The 22,481-nt window shown below is 41.2% G+C and overlaps 2 protein-coding genes across 8 annotated transcripts in view; both read left to right on the top strand.

Moving 5' to 3' along the window:
• LOC308104058 (ankyrin-1-like) overlaps positions 1-12,208 on the top strand; it is a 134,852-nt gene extending 122,644 nt beyond the window's left edge. For 5 of the 6 annotated variants that reach the window (XM_080454326.1, XM_080454327.1, XM_080454328.1 and 2 more), the window contains 7 exons: positions 2,426-3,224; positions 4,167-4,290; positions 4,962-5,039; positions 6,597-6,680; positions 7,330-7,611; positions 10,153-10,221; positions 10,502-12,207. In XM_080454326.1, coding sequence (XP_080310452.1) covers positions 2,426-3,224; positions 4,167-4,290; positions 4,962-5,039; positions 6,597-6,680; positions 7,330-7,611; positions 10,153-10,197 — 1,412 coding nt within the window. In that variant the 3' untranslated portion in view covers positions 10,198-10,221; positions 10,502-12,207. Of the gene's footprint in view, positions 1-2,425; positions 3,225-4,166; positions 4,291-4,961; positions 5,040-6,596; positions 6,681-7,329; positions 7,612-10,152; positions 10,222-10,501 lie in introns of all 6 variants that reach the window. The other variant, XM_080454325.1, reaches the window with a different exon arrangement.
• Positions 12,209-12,773: 565 nt separating this feature from the next.
• Positions 12,774-21,280, top strand: LOC308104066 (cornifelin homolog B-like). 2 transcript variants are annotated; one of them, XM_080454340.1, is made up of 4 exons: positions 12,774-13,080; positions 19,613-19,741; positions 20,173-20,333; positions 20,907-21,280. In XM_080454340.1, exons 2-4 carry the CDS (start codon positions 19,615-19,617, stop codon positions 21,054-21,056), a joined length of 438 nt encoding a protein of 145 aa, XP_080310466.1. In that variant the 5' UTR covers positions 12,774-13,080; positions 19,613-19,614; the 3' UTR covers positions 21,057-21,280. The 2 variants fall into 2 exon arrangements, with proteins under 2 accessions (XP_080310466.1, XP_080310467.1); XM_080454341.1 differs by having other exon boundaries at positions 12,774-13,068.
• Positions 21,281-22,481: the final 1,201 nt, after the last annotated feature.

Genomic DNA, 22,481 nt, shown 5'->3' on the forward strand with positions numbered 1-22,481 from the left:
CCCGATCCCACGCCTCTCCTGTATTTTACGCCTCCCCCGTATTTTACGCCTCCCCCATCTCCCCCTTACCTAACTCCTCCCTCCTCCCTCCCTCCTTCCTCTCCCCTCCCCCCTCTGCCTTCTCCTTCGTCCTCTCTCCCTCCTTCTCCTCCGTCGTCTCCTCTCCCTCCGGGTATCCCTCCTCACTTCCGTCGAGATCGTACGGTTCCGGAGGTCTATATCTAATAGAGGTCTTTCTTAGCTATGCTGCTCTTCTCCTGCCCACTGCTGGACTCAGAACCAATGATAACTAACCAACTAAACCCGGCATCAACTCTGGCCTGCTCTGCTGCTTGTGTTGTTGATATCCACGCAGCGATTATTTTAACACACTTTTAACATGGAGACAAATGACGACCTGCAAGCTGTCACCTCATTTGATCCCATGTCAGTGCTTGTGGCCATGCTTAGCACACCAACCCAATATAATACATTTATATAACCAGAAACGGTGCATCTAAGACTGATTAACCCATTTAGACCAGGAAAGAATCTGAGTCTTTGGGCTATTCAAAAATAGTGAACATTTGTGCAAATCTTTGAATATGTATATATTTTTAAACAAACATTTGTAGCTAAAATCTTTGCTTTTGGGGATTCTACAAATGTCTTCTGAATCCTGAAAACGTATGTTCCTATTAAGCAAAGATTTGAGTTACCAATGTTCCTTTAAAAAATATATGTATATATATTAAAATATTTGTATATGTTCAAGAATTTCCAAAAATTGCAGATCTACAAGCTCATAGCGCGGCACTCAGTGCAGCGCTACGAGCTTGTAGATCTGCTATTTTTGAATAGCCAAAGTATAAAATATGGATAAAGTCGTTCCTGGTTTGAATGGGTTAATTAATGGCACTATAGCTTTGGAGGTAGAGCGGTCGTCTGGGAATCGCAAGGTTTCCCGGTTCGATCCCCAGTTCCTCCTGGCTTTGTGTTGAAGTGTCCTTGAGGAAGACACTGAACCCCTAACTGCTCCCGATGAGCATGGCACCTCCGCCCCGCGTGTGTGAATGTGTGCGTGAATGGGCCAATGTAACGCACATTGTAAAGCGCTTTGGAGAAAGTTGCTACATACGGTAAATATGTAGCAACTACATGTATATAAAATGCATCATTTTTCATTTTGTCGCTGTCGGTTGGAAACCTTATATGTCAAAAACCGTTCCTTTTTTATTAATGTTTTAAAAACATTTAAAAGTAGTGAAAATAGCTGATCCACAAGCTTGTTTCACTGCTTTTGTATATATTTAAACATAAAAAGTTTAAATATGGCGATACAAGGTTTCTGCCCCACAGCAACGATGTATTAAAGCCATTCAATCCGGGAACGCATACTGTGTCATTTTAGATTTTTTAGCTATAAACATTAATTTATACTTTGGGATATTCAAAAATAGCAGATCTACAAGCTCATAGCTTGTAGATCTGCTATTGAAAAATCATGAAACTTTGTGCAAATCTTTGAACATATATATGTTTTTTAAAGGGAACATTTTTAACTTCTGCTTCTGGGGATTCTACAAATGTCTTAAAAAAACAAAACAAAAACGTTGTTGCTATAATATCAGTGCTTCTGAAACCTTTTTCATGTCAAGGACCCCCAAAATTATACGTATTTGTCCACGGACCATCTCCATCTCAAAATATTTTTGTTCCAGGGACCCCCAGAAGCAAAGATTTTGAGTAAAAAATGTATATTCAAAGATTTGCACACAGATTTTCACGAATTATTTTCAGAAATAGCAGATCTACAAGCTATGAGCTTGTATATCTGCTATTTTTGAATAGCCAAAGAAATCTAAAGTGACACAGATGTGTTCCCGGATTTAATGGGTTAAAGCCAGTGGATCTGTATCAGTATGTGAGTCATTTGTCTCGCTACAAGCCGGGTTGATTACTGATGAACAGTAATTACATTTTGGGGACGGGCCTGGCTGTCAAGTGAAACATAAACAGGACCCTTTTTGTTTTGGTATCTGAACCTTTGCAGATGCCAGATGACCCTCAGTAGTGTACGTTAATGTTTACAGCGAGCATGAATAGAATGCTCGCTATCTTGAAATCTGTTTCCATCTTTGCTATACTTCCCATTTCTGTTTCCCTTGTGATGTGGTCGGTGTAGATGTGTACCAGCACTGGTTCAGAAGTCACACTGCAGTCTTCCTAATTATCCTAAAATAGCACGTGGATATATTTGAACATAATGTGAGAATAGGTTTATTCAGTGTGACTTTTGATCGACTGCCGGCAACCATATAGCAACCATGTGTGTGTCTAGTCAACTGTCAGCTCTCATCTCATCCCTCCACCACCACTGTACCCCCCCCCCTCCCCCTCCCTTTCCTCTACCTTCTCCCCTCCATCCCTCCCTCCGTCCATCCAGGTTACCAGAGCATAGATCTTGAGATGCAGACCCCCACATCGCTGAAGTACACGCCCCCGACCCCGCTACATTCCGACGACTTCTTTGGCGAGGACAATGCTAGTGCAGACTCCCCTAGTAGGTTGACCCCCATTAGGCCTAGTGACCTCTCCCTTGCCCAGACCACCAGCAGCGGCCCGGCAGCAGAGGCTGCCAGAGCCCCGGAAGCACCCACCGTGGTGGAGGAGGACACGTCCCTCGACGCCAGAGGGAGGAGGAGTCAGGGCGAGGCCACCGCAGAGGAAGACACGAGACCGAGTCAGGAGACCGCGGCCCCGTACCAGCGAGCGGATAACGACCGGAGGGCAGTGGAGGCAGGGAGAGTGGAGACGCGGGGACAAACCCCAGAGGCCCCAGAGGTCTTTGAGAAGGAGCCCGAGGCGGAGGTCATCGCTTCCTTAGAAGAAACGGGAACGGGAGTGGACCAGGGAACACCCGTCGGAGCGGACCAGTCAGCCTTGGACACCACCGGTCGGTCGGAGACGAGAGAGGAGGAGTACGGTGGTGAAAGGGAGGAGGAGGAAGAAGAGGAGGAGATGACCCAGGAGAGGCTACGGAGTCTGCTGGAGGACATAGCGTTGGAGGAGGGAGGCTCAGAGGACGAGGAGATGACGGAGGAGAGGGTGATGGCCATCCTCAGTCAAGTGCAGCAGGCAGAGAAAGACGTGTGTTCAGTTTCAGGTTGGCATGCCGACAAGACCGCCGATGGAACGCAGCCACCGAGCCCTGGCACTGAGAGAGTGACGTCGCATGGAGGAAGGTAGGACGGCGTTTACTCTGTCTGCCATCTGCCTATCCACCTACACAGTACAATCTTCAGCGTTACTGACATCTGAGAGTACATTTGTTTACTTGCAGATGTTTGGTAGTCCAAGTCTTTTATGCTTTTTGCACTGCTGGCACTTTGCTGTCTGAATACAATACACAGAATTCTCTGCAAGCAGTTCTCTGTCAGTTGTTGAGTTGAGTTGCTTCCGATTTTCGCTGCTTCACCGATACAGAGAGCATTGACGGATATGCATTGATCATTACTCCCACCGATAAAGACAAGTAGATAAGGTTGAAAAACGGAGTACTCCTTTAAGATAAGTAGTACCCCTACAGGTTGTTTTACTTTCATTGCAACAGTCACAAGTACTCTAGTTCTATTCGTAATTTGCTGGGATGTCATTGGTTATTGCATTGTGTTAATAGCAGTTAGTTAACATTTGAAAGAACCTGTTCAGAAAACAACTAAAACATGTACGTATAACACCCCCTACTACAGCTGCACACCAGTCGCCACACACACCATAAGCAGCATACAGTACTAGAACAGGTGATGAGAAGTATTAGGATGGTCTAGTTTGAGTTTTTGAGTATGAGTTTATTACACACAACACACAACTTTTCTTTTAGTCTTAGTTAATGGCCTGCATCAGAACCACACCCCACTAACCCTGAACAAAGTGGTCATCTCATGTTGGCATGAACATAAGCATTAACATTAGCATCATTGTCAGTATAAGTATCCCTGTGAAGAGCTGCACCATGATACTCCTCAAGCCATTGTCTCAAAAGCCTGTATTTATAACTGTCCCAAATGGCCTGTGTAACATGTTCGTTTGGACCCTTTTTATTTATGTTCCTTGTTGTATGTAATTGCATGTTTTTCTATGGACCATGATGAGTCTTTAATAAAGACATTCATTCATTCCCCCAGCTCTGACAGTGCAGCAGACAAGGCAGAGGCGCAGTTAGACAGACAGGTGGACAGCAGCACAGCGGGACCAAGCAGAGGTGACAAGGGCGAGGAGGAAGGACATCAGTCCCAGCACAAAGTCCAGGTGAGCGAAACCACCACCTCAGTTCATGTAGGCCTACCTCTGAGAGAGAGAGAGACCTCACTCAGGACTTTACTGTGTACTTTATAACAGGACAGAATGCCTTCCAATTGGTTGAAATGGTATTCTTGGTATTTGCTGGAATTGATTTGGGATTTTATTTGATATGGAGATATCCTCATTTGCTATATTTAAAGGCCCAAACAGTGACACAAATGTAAATAAATAACCGCATCACCAAAAGTACAAAATAGCATTCTCTAGGTGATTGGCTTAGCTCAAGAGGACTAATTCTATACATAGATACTGTATACAGATACATTTTGTTTAGTAGGTAATAGGTTTGTTTACATTGGCAATGTTGGTAAACATTTGAGTACACTATTTTAGTGTAAGAATGTTACAAATTACATAAAATATTTCTCATGTAACAATGAAAGTCTTTAAGAATTATGTGAATATAACCCTCATTTATACGTTCAAAACAAGCCAAGATTGGGACACTAAAGGAATATTGCATGAAACTGCCAACACACACACACACACACACACACACACACACACACACACACACACACACACACACACACACACACACACACACACACACACACACACACACACACACACAGGGGGACTAAATGTACTGTATGGTGCTGGGCTGCGTTCATCAGGAGGATGTTATGCAGTCCAGTTCTGATGACGAGATGACCGTCACCACCAAGGTGTACCGCAGGCGGCTCGTGCTCAAGGTACCCGGCCCGGCGCGTGTCCGCTAGGCTAGCGCAGGCTGTGTTTGCTGCAGCGGAGAGAAAGAGATGGGAATCAGAGACTTTTTTTTATATGTGCGTGTATTACTGTATGTCGTTGCTGTCAGGTGGAAACCTCATGTGTCCAAAACTGTTACTTTTCAGGATTCAAATTCAAAAGTAGCAAAAATAGAAGCTCTACAAGCTCAAAACGCATCCCATCACGACACGTTTTGAGCTTGTAGATCAGCGATTTTTGCTACTTTTGTGTGACATTATAGTTTGACGAAGTAGGGCATTCATTTACTTTAAAACATGAAAAGTTGAAATCCGAAGATACCAGGTTTCTACCCGACAACGACATGTGCTTGAGAGGACGTATGTGTGTTTTCATGTAGTCAAGTCCAAAATAAGGTGTGTGAAATCATCGAGGAGAAATGTTGTGCCTATGTTGTGTGAGAGAAAGGGGTCGTTTGTGTGTGACGTTTGAGCTTTGCCACTGAATGATGCAACAGCTGTGTAGCTGTTGCATCTTGCTGTTGCGTTAGCCGCTAAGCATCATGATCCCAAAAGTTTGATTACATGCTCAGCCTTGCTATTTGTTATCTGCCAGCTTGTAGAAAAGCAATGGTATTTAAAAAAAAAAACTATCCAAGCACAGTTCTGAGGCTGAATTTGCACAGGACAGAATGTTGGTTTAATATGGAAATAGATGTCTCTGTTCCCATGTTAATGGATCCTAATTGTAGAATTCAGCATGGTGTTGAGTTGTATCTAGTGCAGTATGGCTGAGTCATTCATTAGGCGACATACTGTAGGGTTGAATGGATGTAGTAACTGCAGTTTGCAGTCTGCTTTAAGCACTAACCTTAGCTGGCTTTCCCCAAATATGCCATATCCTAACCCACCAGTGTGGGATTGTATTGAACATAAATGTTTTGAATTGAACAAAAACTTTATACTTTATAACTTTTTAACGTAAATTAATAAATCTATTTCTTTCAGATGGTAGACATGTTGACTGACAAGCTTTTCCCAAACCCTTTTGACCTGCCAGAACCATAACCTCAAAAACATTGGTGTTTACATTGAGTAAAAAATATACTAAGTTCTTCAACAAGAGTTCTGCCACCCACGGTTTATACTTTGTTGTGTTGTGAGATTGTAGATCTGCTATTTACACAATTTGTGTCAGATATTGGTGTCTGCATTACAGATTTGGCCTTAAACAGAATGTTTGCGAGTCAAGATCTTTGTTAACCCCCAGTCAAATAGTGGCTATTGATTGACAATTGTCCAGTCTTCAAAGTGACCAGTCTGGGACCAGTAGGACAATAAACTCTCCCGTCCCTGATGGAGAAGTGCATGAAAAAGCCTTCTTTGCTGCATCAAAGCAGGTGGTGGTTTGGTTTTATTGTGAAATGCAGCGTCTTTTTCTATGCAGGTGAACAAAAGAACAGAATGACTAATAATACGGCTAACAACCTTAATTTCCAACCCATTTCTTTTTACCTTCCACCCCTCCATCCATCTGTGTGTTGGTTGGCGCTTCCATCCCAGGGAGAACAGGCCAGAAACATTCCTGGAGAGTCTGTGACGGAGGAGCAGTTTACAGACGAAGACGGGAACTTGGTCACCCGCAAAGTAACCCTTTCTTCACCGTCCTCCATTAACCCCTCAACCCCCATCCAATTTTTACACTTTCAGAGTTGAATTGGCTATCAGGATTCAAAAGTTCTTACTGTAGCACAGACAAACGGAAAGACACAAATTGTACAAGCACTCAGGACTTAATACTACGCACACACACACACACACACACACACACACACACACACACACACAGACACACACACACACACACACACACACACACACACACACACACACACACACACACACACACACACACAAACTCTGCTTCTCTGCCTTACCTTCACTGAACCTAGGGCTGGGCAATTAACCGGAAATAAATTGAAACCGATATTTAGGCCCAATACCTAACTTAATCCTGCTCATATATAGGTAAATCGAATAATCAAAAAGCATACATCAACGAATACACAAAAGTATTCTAAAAATAATCGATTAGTCTGATTAACTACTTAACCCTGTATTATACTTTGTTGTACAATTGTGGTGTGCAACGAATATATATATTATAATCATTCATTAATCGTAATCGAGGCAAAATGTTTGATATAATCGTGACGTTGATTTGAAGTTATATTGCCCAGCTGAACCCCATCCCCTCCCCTAACATACTTCCATAACTCCCCCCCTCCCCCCACAGGTGATCAGGAAGGTTTTGCGCCGTTCAGGTACCTCCGAGGAGCGAACAGGAGGTGGAGATGAAGCTGTGGCAGGAGATGGTGTGGGTGATGATGATGATGGTGGTGGTGGAGGTGGTGATGGGGTAGCAACAGGTGGAGCGAGCTCGGCCTCCTCAGCAGGAGGAGGAGGAGGGGGAAAGAGCAAGAAGCGTAGCAAACGCTCCCGGCAGAACCAGAGCCAGAAGACAGAGGGCCCCGGCAACTCTAAGGGCCCCAAGGAGGCCCACAGGGTCAGGACTGAGGTTGGCGTAAGCCCCTAGACCCGACCAGTGGTGGAAGAAGTACTCAGAGGATTTACTTAAGTAAAAGTATCAATACCACAGTGTAGAAATACTCTGTATTAGTGAAAGTCCTGTATTCAAATGTTTTGTAAAGTAAAGTAAAACTACATGAAAAGTATTGGCATCGAAAAGTACTAAAGTATTTCAAAATGTGTCACTTGTACATCTACAAGCAGATCTACAAGCTCGTAGATAGTCAATTTTTGAATAGCCGAAGTAGAAAATAGGGCTTAGGTGGTTAATGTATGATTTGTATTAATAATCTACAAAGCAACTTGTAACTAAAGTTGCAGTGAATAGTACAATATTTGCCCCTGAGATGTAGTGGAGTAGAAGTATAAAGTATCAAAACAAATTAAATACTAAAAATAAAAGTACCTCAAAATTGTACTTATGTGCAGTACTTGAGTAAATGTACTCAGTTACTTTCCACCACTGGCCCCGACTAACCGCCTCCCATGGCCGAGCCGATCTTTCAACGGCAAACTGACTGAGAGCATGGGCTGTAGTTCTGGGTTCCTGGTTTCTCAAAAGAAACTCTTGGTTCAGGGATCGTCTGCAGCTGGGCTGAGGCTGGACAAATCTACAAATGTCTACACTGTAAGATGGCAGTGTGTGACCTCATTTCCCAATGCATCGGGTTGAGAGTCCCCCCCCCCCCCCCCCCCCCCATCTTCCCAAATTGATATGTAGTTGGCCATAGACACACAGGCGCCCATCTGAAAATGTTGTCCCATAAGAGAAAATTTGTGTTGTTAATTTCTTTTTTATTATTATTCGAATTTTCCCAAGATTTTTCAAACAACACATTGTGATGCGATGTGTTGTGAGCTTGTAGACTATTTTTTAATAATAAAATAGGGGTTAAAGGGGTTAAACTAAATTTTGATTCTATAACAAGTAATTATAGGTGCCCCCTGCAACCCCCTCAAGGACCCCTGGGGGTCCCCATACCCCACGTGGAGAACTACTACTTTATGTAAATCCGCCTACCAGCCCAGTGGAGATGATAACAGTGCTGCTGAGATGCTTTTGGGAATCAGTCCTTGTTCCAATATACTGTATCCACTCTAGCTACAGTAGTTACTGTATTTATACACACGGTTTTAAAGTGGTTGTGTTCTATATCACTGTGTTCTATATTTACCACTTTGGCTTTTCCGTGTTAAATTATAGGCTCTATGCTACTATGCTAACGTGGATACATAGAACACTAGCCAAGTAGTGCATGGAATGCCATGACAATGGCCGATGCTGTGTGTGTGTGTGTGTGTGTGTGTGTGTGTGTGTGTGTGTGTGTGTGTGTGTGTGTGTGTGTGTGTGTGTGTGCGTGCGCGTGCGCGTGTGCAAAGTTTCATGTTCTTCTCAACTCAAGCCTCAGGGCCAGGGCCGTGTTAAGGTCAGAATGAGTACTAGGCACCCGACAGTTTTCGGACCCCCCCCTGGGAACATGCACGCGCGCGCAGCGCAAAATTTTTTTGCGGTTTTCCACCGGGTCTGTTACTTTTTTGGGGGTGTTTTTGTTACATTAATTCGGTTATTTCGGTTAATTCTGTACTCCATGAAGTGTAGATTGTCTCCACGTCCCTGCCCCCCCCCCTCAACCAAACCCCCCACCCCCCGCATCCGCGGCCGCCGCACGGCACTGCCAGACTACAAGTTTGGATGTAAGGTAACCTATTTCCCCACCCAACACCCCCCCCGTGTGGGTGGGGGCCCCACCTGCATACCATCATTCTCAAGGTACAGGCAGAGGCAGGCATGTTCGGCATAAACAGTGAGCAGTATAATGCCATTAATATGATACTGACCAAAAATCAAAAAAAAATAAAATAGTGATATATATAAAAAATATAAGTTTTATTTCTCAGTTGTTTGTTTAAAAAAAAAAAAAAAAAAAAAAAAAGATTTTTTTTTTTTTTTTTTTTTCATGGGTACAATTTTCGGCCCCCCCCCCGACAGGACATAGGCATTTGCCTACATTGCCTGTGCGTAAACACGGCCCTGCTCAGGGCATACGTACAGCAACCCCTCTCAATTCACTTTGTGGGAGTTGAGAACTGTTGATATACTGTAGATAATGCAGCTGTAAACTAATATAGAAAATAGAAATGTGAATCTAACATCTTTTCTTTTTCTCTCGCTCACTTCTTTCAGTCTTAGCATGTTCCATGTTGGCCACGATAATTAAAAAAAACAGAAAAATTGCAACATTAACTTCTTGTCCCTCTCCTTCAGCTCTTCTTTTTTCCAACATGTTTACAGTTGTCTCCTGAAGTAGCCACGCTGACCGTTTGCTGTGTTTCACATTTGCATCCAGAGTGCCGTTTAGGCTGAGTAGTGTACTAACTTCCTGTCCTTTTCTGCCTCTCTCTTTTTCACTCTCTTCTCTTAAACGTTCTCTCATTTTATTTTCTCCTTTGGTAACCCCCATTCTGTTATTCTTTTGCCCCCCCCCCTTCTCTCTCTCTCTATCTCCCTCCCTCCCTCTCCCCCCATCAGTCTGGAGAAGGAGCCAAGGGGAAACAGGGGAAGAGGAAGTCGTAACTCCCCAGTTCTGAGCCGAGTCAGGTACGTGGCTACTGTATGCATTGATACTGATGGTAGACCACCGTAGTAGTGACAGCAACCTTTTTATGGCGTGGCTCTGCAAGAGGCTAGTTGAGAGGATCTGTCTGTCTGTCTGTCTGTCTGTCTGTCTGTCTGTCTGACCATTAGTCCTCTACAGCTGCCTATCACTACATATGTCATTAGCGATTGATTGGTCATGCAGAATACGCACAAATCCTTTAAAAGCACGGTAAAATTGTGATTTGTCTTTTGCCGCGCCTAATCAGGCTTTATGTTCCAGGTCCACGGACGTCTATTCTGCGACATCACAGACCCTAGGAGGGGCTAAGTTGTCTGCAGCCCTTGGAACAGGAGAGCCCAGTCAATCAGCCCACGTGTGTCTTGAAGCTTTCACTTTAAAACGCATGGTTTTCAGCAAGACAAACAAAACGGAGAGAAAAAAAAGGACAATTATTTGATTTCGCATGAGCATGTCACCAAACTCACTTTTACTGTCAAAACGGCTAATGACACCTACAGTATGTGGACACACACGTGGACGTGAGCAAAGACTTCCTTGTCCGTGACAAATGAAAGGGGAGCTTACAACCACAGCCACACACACTCCTCTGAAGGCATCTGTGGCCCATTATGGCACAAGTGGGAAATGTTGATTGTTGACGAATATGGAAGACTTTTGAAATCCCTCTGTCAAGACACTCGCCTTATATATTTTTCCTCCTGGACCCAGAGTAGTGGGCTGTACCATGTGGTTGTTTTTGTTTGTTTGTTTTTTAATGAAATAAATAATAAATGGGTTGATTTTATTGTATATAAATTACACTGTATAAAATCAAGAAAAAAAGAAAAAAAAGATCGGTTGTGCACTGGTTAATTTAGCTTGTTGGGAAGCTTTGCAAAGTCAGTGCATTGGGTGTGAAAGTCCAATACAATTCCACTGCGTTGGATTTTTGGGTGTGTGTGACCTCACGTTTTTGAGAAATGAATGCAATGGGGGAAATAATTCATGTAAATGAGAAAGAAAAAAATAACTGCTTGATTTTAACCAAGGTCGTTTCTTTAAAGCCAACTGCTACTCTAAAATCGGTTTTGTCTGTGGAAGGTTCTATTGTCTTCAGACAACAAATATTTTGCTGCATGGGATTTGACTTTATTTTAACAATTTCATTTTTCATTTTTTTTTTCCTAATGCAAAACACTGTACTGCAATTAGAGAGGGCTTGGTGGTACTTCTGTCTGTGTGAGCACTCATAACATGACCATTTGTCACCTGTAACTTGTTTTATTTTGTTTTATTATACTTTTTACAAGGATTGAACATGTACAATAAGTGCACACACCTCACTTGAGTGGCAAGATAGCTAAACCTAAATGTTAGGCTTCAGGAAGGTACTTTGAGATGAATTTCATGCCTTCTACAATTTCCAAGCGAGAAAAAGGACCCATTGTACCTGAATGTAACCCGTAAACAGGCACATTGTGTGAGTTCCAAACAGCAACCAAACCCATGTGTGTAACAGCAATTAGAAGTTAACTGTCTATCCGTAAGCCCATCGTGTGTACAAGCAGTGTAACCTTAGGCTCATAGCCCTGCTGTGGTTTTAAACTGGTAGTACTTTTTTATTTTGGGGTTTGGTGACTTTTACATTTTTATTTTATCAGCTGTCTACACAGGAAGTGAATATGTGATTATTAACCCTTTGCGACCTGAGTCTGATGCTTTGTTTTCACTGCAAAAGGAATCAAGTGTATAATCTGGTCCACAAAGGGTTCCAAATCAGATTTCCTGTTCCTCTGTAAAATCATTGCTGAGTCTTTTGATTCTTTTTATTTTATTTTTTTATATATATATATATATATATAAAGCCACCTAACAAGCATCCATTGTTGATGATAGAACTGGTACCAATGTGTATGAAGAACCAACATAGCCTACACTGGATGATCCAAGTAATTATTTAAGCAGAAAATAAATTGTGTTTAAACTGAAAATAAGCGAGTCCATCCATGTTTTTCTAGTGTGTGATAGTTTGCTCAGAAGAAAGCCAGGATGACTATTTCCACAAATATTTTTTTGGTGCTATTTTTGCTTTGTGAGTTTGACATTTTTAGAAAAACTTCACCTATAATGACCTGGCCAAAACAGGGACACCAGGTTGAAGTCTGTCTGTGGGGTTTATAAATATTTAACCAATGAAAGGTATTAACAAGAGCTTGTGACTAAATAATAGTAACCTTTATAACAAATTATAACCTTTATTCCACCATGTATCAGTAAAGGTTTATCTTATTTTATCTTCTATCTTGCCAAGATTCAAAATTCAAGAGGGTTTATGCCATGAACACCTGCTGTTATTTCCTCTTTTACTCAATGCAAAGTATCTCTTGCTTCAGTGCAACCATCACTGCCATCTTCCTGCTTTAATCAGAGCAAAACAACTCGAGCATAAATGTTGATATTTCCTAGTTGATTTACAAAGGGTGGCCCATGCTTCATCAGCATAACCATATTCGGCAATAGCTTTTACTTTAACCAATAAGAAAGACAAGAGAATTTCCCTACACCTCTCATGATAAAAGCAGAGAAACAACTGAGCCAGGGGGTTCAGTTCGGCTCTTTGACCTGAACCATAGACGTAGAGGTGTGGCACAGACTTTGGTGGAAACCCATTCCACCCTTTGGGGAACTTAAATATTTTTAATACATGGAAGTAGTTTGTAAACTCTGCTTTGCTTTATCACTACTGAATAAAGACTTGTAATTATACTGTACTTACTACCTTGCCCCAAGGTTTGGATACAGATTCCTCTTTAACTCTCCACCTAGTCCATCCACACGAAGCCACAGTAAGTCCCTGGGTGAGTAGCCTATTCGAAGATTCTCAGATTATTATCTTGACATGTTCCTTTAATTCAGTAAGTGTATGGTTATTCAGGGGAAGGGGGGGGGGGGGGCTTTGTTTGGTTTACTGCACACAGTAGAATAGTAACATTAATGCACATGTAAATGATAGTGTCAGAACTGCAGTCCAACAGAAAAAACATCAAAGGAAAATAACAACCTCCACAAAATCCTGAACTCAAAACTACAGAATACACTACATAAACACATAGAGAAAAGAATAATGATAATGCATGAAAACACAAACAGACTTACAGCTGTGGGGGGCTTCACGTTCTCGGACAGAAAGAAATGTGTATTAATAAATAAATAACATTTTAAATAGGATAATCTAATAAACAAAAAGTACAGGGGGTTAAACAGTTGCTTCTCAAAGTGGGGTCCGGGGTTCCCCAGGGGTCCTTAGTGGGGTTCCACGGGGTCCCTAGCTAAATGTGTTAATTGAGCATCAAAATCCTTGTATATCTCGGTCACACTTACTAAATTTGGTACTCGGTGGCTTTTAGATGGAGACCTACAGTAAGTAGACAGTTGGATATAGAGTTGTAATTCATGCTATCTAATTATATTCATCTCCATTTTGAACTCAGCTCAATGGTGAACGGGTCAAGAGCTGTTTATAATCACAACCCGGATATTATATTACATTTCAATTATTATCGTATTGTTTGGTTTGTCTGTCTGTTTGTTTGTTTCTCTTTTAACGTTATTCTTGCCCTTGTCCTTTTTTGTTTAGTTTAGTTTAGTTTTGTCAGTTTTATTTTTGTGACCTTGGTGTGGGGTGGGGAAGTCATATGTTCAGTACAGTACCAAATGTACTTTTCTTGTATGTTGTACATGGAAAACATAAATAATATATTTGATGCTATAAAAATATAGCATCATGAGTTAAAATGAGTTCAGTTCAATCAGTCCAAGAACTTTAATTATACATAGGCTATTTTAAATGAGCAGATCAACAAGCCCACAATATGCGTTGCGATGCGTTGTGAGCTTGTAGATCTAAAACTGACAAATTTCGAATATTTGTGAAAAACTTCGGCAGCACAAATCTTGTATGAGGGGTACCTCTACCTGGAACAAAATCTTTTCAGATGGGGGTCCGCGATCAATTTAGGGGCCCTACATGAACATGTTTGAGAATCACTGATTTAGCTGACAACTAAAAGGCTGTCCCTGGCACAGAAACATCAGAGGGACAGTCAGAGACCTCTTTCTAAGTGAAAGATCATGTCGTTTTACGTTAGAGATCTCAAATATCTTAAGATGTACATTTACAATTTGTGATTTGTGCTATGTAAGATAGTGGTCCGGTTACATCACCTTTAGGTTTACTGAAGGCTAACATACAAAAGAGCGCTTCAACAATACGAAGAGACATAAGGTTGAAGTGGCTGAGAGATGGTGTAATGGTCCAAAGATCAGACTCTCAGCATGGAGATGCCATGTTCAAAGCTCATTCCTTCTATGATTCATTGCTTTTCACCTTCACTAACTGACTGAAGGCTGACATATAAAAGAACACTTCAACGGTACTAAGAGACAGTTACGAAGAGCCAGTGAGAGATGGGGTAGTGGGATAGTGATCAGTCTCTCAGCACAGAGGTTCCATGTTCAAATCCCAGTCCTCATATAGTTCATTGCTTTTCAACTTTACGTAACTGAAGGCTAATATACAAAAGAGCGCTCCAACTGTACTATGAGACATATGCAATGAATCAGGGAGAGATGCCCTAGTGAGCTAATGATCCGACTCCTAGTACAGAGGTTCCATGTTCGAATCCCAGTCTTTCTATTGTTCATTACTTTTCAACTTTTACTTTACAAACTGTAGGCTACCATACAAAAGAGCGCTCCAACAGCACTAAGAGACATATGTTGTGAATCAGTGAGAGATGCCCTAGTGGCTTAGTGATCTGACTCCCAGTACAGAGGTTCCAAGTTCAAATACCAGTCTTCCATTACTTTACTAACTGAAGGCTAACATACAAAAGAGCGCTTCAACAGTACAAAGAGACATACAATGAGAGTGGCTGAGAGATGGTGTAGTAGCGGTGCCGGGAGAGGGATAGTCTGGTTACCTAACGTGCAATCACGCTTCAGCATTTCCTAATTCCCCCATAAGATGGGAAAGCTACACTCTCATTGACTGCTGTTTTCAAATCACACCTCCTCATTTCCATTTAATGGAAATGCTCGATTCTAATTAGCTGGGGAAAAGATGGAGGTGGAGATAAAGAATTTGGAGACACCTGATTCGTTTTTCTGCAACCAACCAGCAAGCGTTCCTTCCAGCTTCTCTCATCTTTTTTTTTTCAAGCACAGGTGTGTTGATTAGGCTACAGCTGAACTTATGGTGAACTCTGCTTGCAAGTTGCTATGACATCAAAGGGGCTCCAATGGAGCTGAAACCTTGCCCTTTTCCAGTAAAGCAGAGTTTAATAGCAATTATTTCAAAAAATGTGTATATTTTGCAATAAATCTTTATTTCTACAGCTGTACTTTTGACTTGTTTCTACCAAAGATATCTGTAAAAATAGCAGTCAAGCAAATATATTTTGTGTGTGTGTGTGTGTGTGTGTGTGTGTGTGTGTGTGTGTGTGTGTGTGTGTGTGTGTGTGTGTGTGTGTGTGTGTGTGTGTGCTACACGCTGCATACAACTCAGTCCATAATTATAATATGGTATATATATATATACTGTATGCATACACTATAATTATGGACTGAGTTATACACACACACACACACACACACACACACACACACACACACACACACACACACACACACACACACACACACACACACACACACACTCACTCACTCACTCACTCACTCACTCACTCACTCACACACACACACACACACACACACACACACACACACACACACACACACACACACACACACACACACACACACACACACACACACACAGTAGCACAAGACTGTATAATCTATGTCACACACTTCATATAAAGATCAGTCCATAATAATTCAGCTCTGTACATCATACAATTAAAATATCACTACAGTAAAGTATTTAACAATACAAAATATAACTACTTGGCTGTATGGCAATCTCATAAGACACTGACCTCTTTGTGTCACTAATTAAATGATATTTGAAAGATTCATATCACTTGGTAAGACTTTGGGTGGGTTAGAGAGATGTTCCGGTCGGGAATCGAACTGGTGACCTTTCGATCCACAGCTCCCCCTTCCTCCTCCCCCACAGCTTCTCCTACCCCCTCCTTCCCCTTTTTTCCTCTTCTTACCCCCCTCACCCAGGCTATTGTTCCCCAGCTTTAGCGGAAAGATCAGACTAGCAGCATGGAGATGCCATGTTCAAATCCCAGTCCTTCTATGGTTCATCGCTTTTAACCTTTACTAACTGACTGAAGGCTGACATATAAAAGAACACTTCAACAGTACTAAGTGACATCTGCCCAGAGACAGTGAGAGATGGTGTAGTGGGATAGTAATCAGACTCTCAGCACAGACGTTCCATGTTCAAATCCCAGGTCTCCTAGTCCAATGCTGGCGTATTCTGAAATTTTCTAAATATATATATTTTCAAGTGCATGAGCCAAGTGCCTTTAATCATTTGGGGGGAATGACCATCACGTTCATGGAATGTCACATCCTACTGTGGTGGGTTGTGGTGAGTACTAGGCCTGTCACAATTATTACATAATCGTAAAAAATAATTAACCAAAGAAAAGTATACTATATACGCGTCAATACTGATGCGTGTAGATCTGATATTTTCGACAAGTGACACCGTTGTATGACAAAGTATGAATCAAGCTTCAGCGTACGAGTGTTCAGAAATCTGATTAGAATTTCAAATCATTTCAAACCACTTCCAAGTGCCTTTAATTATTTGGGGGGAATGACCATCACGTTCATGGAATGTCAATGTACAACATTTCTTATGTCTGAATAGCTCCGTCGGAAGAGCTCTTGACTCTGAACAACAAGGTCATGTGATCGAATCCTGGAAATGGAAAATCAGCATGTGAGCAATCTGTCTCCCTGGCGTCTAGTGCTGTAACAGGCATAGACTCCTGTGTTCTTGGCTGTTGCTAACAATAAGCCCACTTGTAAAGTGCATGAGCTAAATTCCTTTAATTAATACTATAAAACACTATAAAACATTTCAAATATTCATGTTCAGGCAAACATGTCCACAGTAAGATGAACATTTTAAAGTTTGAATGGGGTTTCAATAATTTGTAGTTTTTGAAATATTTAACTTTAAACGCCCAATGCATTGTCGATGGCAACATTTAAAGGGGAAAAGTACAAACAGATATATTCCAGTAGGTGGTGGTAATGCAACAATTACAGATGCTAACTGCCATAAAACACCAAAGTAGAAGAAGAAGAATCTGGTTTATGTTGTCCCCAAATTAGAGCCAGGGTGAGGATACTGTATATCAGCATGTAACCCTGTTAAAAACAAGAAAGTTAATGTGTTTGGAGCTGGGTTTTCACTCAGTATTTGTTCCATAACCAGCTGACCTGAGTAACTTATACAGCCTACTGTGGGTGGGTTGTGGTGAGTACTAGGCCTGTCACAATTATTACATAATCGTAAAAAAAAAATTGACATTCCATGAACGTGATGGTCATTCCCATTTGAAATTCTAATCAGATTTCTGAACACTCGTACGCTGAAGCTTGATTCATATTACATTACAGTCATTTAGCAGACGCTTTTATCCAAAGCGACTTACAATAAGTGTATTCAACATAGGTAGGGAACGAAAACTACTAATCACCAGAAGTCTTTAGTGCATTTTCTGCAAAAACAAGCAACCAAGAGTATACCTAGCGCTAAGGTAAAAGTGCAATATATCACCTACCTATTTCCTTAAACAGATGAGACAAAATAGCTAAATCAAATGAGCATGAGCTAAAACAAATAAGTGTATCGACTAAACAAGATCCAATAAACAATACAACAATAGAAAACAAGCGTTTGTACAACTAGTTAACAACAAGTAGGTCAGGCAGAGAGGAAGGGTAGTGTTTCCTGAAGAGGTGGGTTTTCAGCCTGCGGCGAAATATGGGCAGTGACTCTGCTGTCCTAACATCAGTGGGAAGTTCATTCCACCACTGTGGGGCCAGAACAGAAAAGAGTCGTGACCGTGTGGATCGGCCAGAAGGACCCTTGAGTGACGAGGCAATCAGTCGCCCCGAGGTGGCAGACCGAAGTGGTCGGGCAGGGGTGTAGGCATCGACCATAGCCCGGAGGTAAGAAGGAGCTGTTCCTTTCACTGCCCTATAGGCTGGCACCAGATTCATACTTTGTCATACAACGGTGTCACACCAAAATATCAGATCTACACGCATCAGTATTGACGCGTATATAGTATACTTTTCTTTGGTTAAATATTTATAATCTAAAAAATAATTGACGATTATGTGACAGGCCTAGTACTCACCACAACCCACCACAGTAGGCTGTATAAGTTATTCAGGTCAGCTGGTTATGGTACAAATACTGAGTGAAAACCCAGCTCCAAACACATTAACTTTCTTGTTTTTAACAGGGTTACATGCTGATATACAGTATCCTCACCCTGGCTCTAATTTGGGGACAACATAAACCAGATTCTTCTTCTTCTTCTACTTTGGTGTTTTATGGCAGTTAGCATCCGTAATTGTTGCATTACCACCACCTACTGGAATATATCTGTTTGTACTTTTTTCTCCTTTAAATGTCCATTGCCATCGACAATGCATTGGGCGCTTAAAGTTAAATATTTCAAAAACTACAAATTATTGAAACCCCATTCAAACTTTAAAATGTTCATCTTACTGTGGATATGTTTGCCTGAACATGAATATTTGAAATGTTTTATAGTTTTAGAAATATACTCCTTTAAAAGTTCAGAAATGTATAATGGAGGTCGATGACAGGTTTTGGCACCTCAAAAAAACACTTTCACCTAGAAACTCCATTCACACTTTTTATAATTCATCTTACTGTGGACACAAATGCTTGAACTTTTTACTTTAAAATGTTTTGTAGTTTTTGAGATATTTAACTTTAAGCGCCCAATGCATTGTCAATGGCAATGGACATTTAAAGGTGAACCTTGCTGTTCCTTCATACTTTAGCCTATAAACTTGATTCACAATTGAAAAAATCCACCTTACTGTGGACATGTATGCTTGAGATTTGTACTTTGAAATAATTTGTCGTTTTTGAAATATTTAATTTTAAGCGCCCAATGCATTGTCAATGGCAATGGACATTTAAAGGAGAATATGTACAAACTTTGGCAGGCTACTAGTCCTACATACTTAAACCCCATTCAAACTTTAAAATGTTCATCTAACTGTGGATCTCTCTCTCTCTCTCTCTCTCTCTCTCTCTCTCTCTCTCTCTCTCTCTCTCTCTCTCTCTCTCTCTCTCTCTCTCTCTCTCTCTCTCTCTCTCTCTCTCTCTCTCTCTCTCTCTCTCTCTCTCCATAGACATGGCAGCCCACCAAATTACGTCCTCTCTGGTTACAGTTCAGCCAGGCGTGTACCAATCCCACATGGGCATCAAGTCTGAGACTTGGAACAGCAGCATTTACAGCTGCTGTGATGACATAGGCACCTGTGAGTTTCTTGGCCTGAAACAAAGCATGTGGGTCAAGAGACAAAATGGGGTTGCAAGATGACAAATAAAATAAAACATAATTTCTCCAAATATTCAATCAATCAATATTGAATGAAACAAGAAATGTTAGACTAGGCCCTCAAAAAACAATAAAGTATGCAAGTAACTTGTATGTTTATATTCTAATGTTGTACCTTTTTAAATTTGATTCAATTGACCCATGTGTGCATTCCTGTGTGTGTGTGTGTGTGTGTGTGTGTGTGTTTGTGTGTGTGTGTGTGTGTGTGTGTGTGTGTGTGTGTGTGTGTGTGTGTGTGTGTGTGTGTGTGTGTGTGTGTGTGTGTGTGTAAGAGAGAGATTGAGCGAGTGATAATCTGGCAGCCTTGACCACATGTATCATATTTTCATTGTCTGTGTGCATCCCTGACAGGCTGCCTTGGTATGTGGTGCCCATTCTGCTTGGCTTGTAAGACTAGCTCAGATTTTGGAGAAAATCTGTGCATGCCTTTGGTGGACCAACTATTTGGAGGGGCTGTCCCTGCCACAGCTCTGGCCATGAGGACTGCTATGAGAGAGCGGTATCACATACAGGTAGATAAAGGTTATATCACTTTACAGCCCTGTAGGAAGTTGGGCAATAAAATCCAGTTTCCAGTGAATTGTCCTTTAAATAGGCTACTTTCTTAAAACACACCTTTATTGTATCAGGACTGGAGTATTGTATCAAACCCTATTGGTATTTTTCTCCCTTCCTCACCATACATTTACCATTAGATAACACATAAATAGTAGACTTGAAGCTTTGCACATTGATCATCATCAATGTGTGAAAAGGACCTCATTTTCACTTTTATTATGTTTGTTTATTTATTTGTTACTTAATAAGTAACAATTGTGGTATTACAAATAAAATGTCTAAGCCCTGCCATATAATTACAGCATCACTCAAATATGGTTTATTTCCCCTTCATTTCATATCGTACATTATGCCTAGAATCCAGGGATTTCTGTCTAGGTGACAGTCTGTCTGTCAAAAAGTCCCTCTGTCAATACAGTTTCAAAGTAAAATGTATGCTTTTGTGAGCACACACGACCTCCCATGCATGACAGTAAAACAAGTGGATGCTGTTTGCTGCTCCTCTCTCTCTCCTGCTGCCTCCTCAGGGTTCCATGTTGGATGACTGCTGTATTGTCACTTGCTTCCCCTATTTGTCCTGGTGCCAGATGGCCCGCGAATTGAAGCACCGCAAACGGCTCCAGACTCAGACAACCACTCAGACCACCACTGTGGTGCAAGTGCAGCATCCCCAATAACGACCCCGAAGACCCACACTATTGAATTGGCTCAAATTTTATGGCAAATGTATAAATGATAAATGATATATTAACCCCTTTGTCTGTCGTTTAAATTGCATTCTAATCACAAGTGTAGATCGGCTATTTTCAAATCGTCAACGTTTAAATTAAGTGTTTAATGCATGTTTTGTAATAATAATCCAAATCTACAAAGTAACTAGTAACTAAAGTTTTCTAATACTTGTGGGGGAGTAAAAAGTACAATATTTGAGATGTAGTGGAGTAAAAGTAAAAGTATCAAAGTATCAAAAAAATGTAATACTTTTGTGTGTGTGTGTGTTTTATCTTATTTTTTCTCATTCATTTGTTATAATTTGATTAATGTTCTGACCTACATTATGGTACTGTGGCTCCCTCTGCTGGGAAGGACCTGCTATGTCCTGCATGTCTTCAATAATGTCAAAGATGCTGTGGGAGAAGCATTGAGAATAACGAATACATTAATGATCAAACTGTCTGACATGTCTGATAGGAAACAGCAGGGTGAAAACTAACAGCAACATTATCTACCCTCTTCATTTGCCTCTGTAACTTTCTCTGGGTCCTTGGAGGGGTATAGGGCCGGGCAAGTAACCCTTCAGGTAGCCACCACTCTGATATAAATTATTTGATATAAATTAACCACATTTTGGGCAAGATTTCCATTATTCCCCTTTAAAAAAAGCAGATCTATAAGCTCAAAATGCTTTGCATTGCGACACGTTGTGACATCAGCTATTTTTTGCTATATCATATGATATAGTATAGGGCTTATGTGGTTAAACTAATTAATCTCTTGCTGGATTCAACATACTGTAGTGATTGTGCTGTTTATGAGTGTTACTCCAACCATGGCGTAGTTGTTTGTCATCCCAATGAAACAACTCACTCACTGCCTGGGCAGAGCTCCCTATGCCTTGAGTTGACTGTCATCAAAGCTGGATAACACAGACGTTTACATAGAGTAGTACAAACTTGTAGTGTCAAACCATTGCTGACAGGATAATTGCAGCATAGTTATTTGAACAACATTACAAATTTCACAAAAATCTATAGATTAAACTGAGCAATGCCACAGTAACAGACACACAAACATTATCAGATGTATACAACTGCCTATAATTCAAGAGAATATCTGCTTCAGTTTCAAATGAATATATATATCCCTGTGAGGGATTGGTAATGTCTATTGTATATAGGATAGATAATTTGCAACTGACATAGTGTAAGCATAGACAGATGAATACATGAAAACCCTAAAGACAAAGTGCAATGTTGTCAAATGCCGGTCAAAGAAGGAACGGTCAGATTCATTAAATTCTAAGCCTTCATGGGCACTGGGAGGCAGACTGAAGCCGAAGGTTTGAAGGACTGCATTGAATTGAAGCTGGGATTTGGACACAG

The sequence above is a fragment of the Gymnoscopelus braueri genome, assembly GCF_963280865.1.
Source record: "Gymnoscopelus braueri genome assembly, chromosome: 17".
Lineage (NCBI taxonomy): Eukaryota > Metazoa > Chordata > Actinopteri > Myctophiformes > Myctophidae > Gymnoscopelus > Gymnoscopelus braueri.

Excerpts from the sequence above, each read along its gene's own strand:
- LOC308104066 (XM_080454340.1), top strand. The coding sequence starts at position 19,615 with ATGGCAGCCCACCAAATTACGTCCTCTCTGGTTACAGTTCAGCCAGGC. Across the intron at positions 19,742-20,172 it reads CTGTGATGACATAGGCACCT|GCTGCCTTGGTATGTGGTGC; the intron begins GTGAGTTTCTTG and ends CATCCCTGACAG. Across the intron at positions 20,334-20,906 it reads GAGAGCGGTATCACATACAG|GGTTCCATGTTGGATGACTG; the intron begins GTAGATAAAGGT and ends CTGCCTCCTCAG.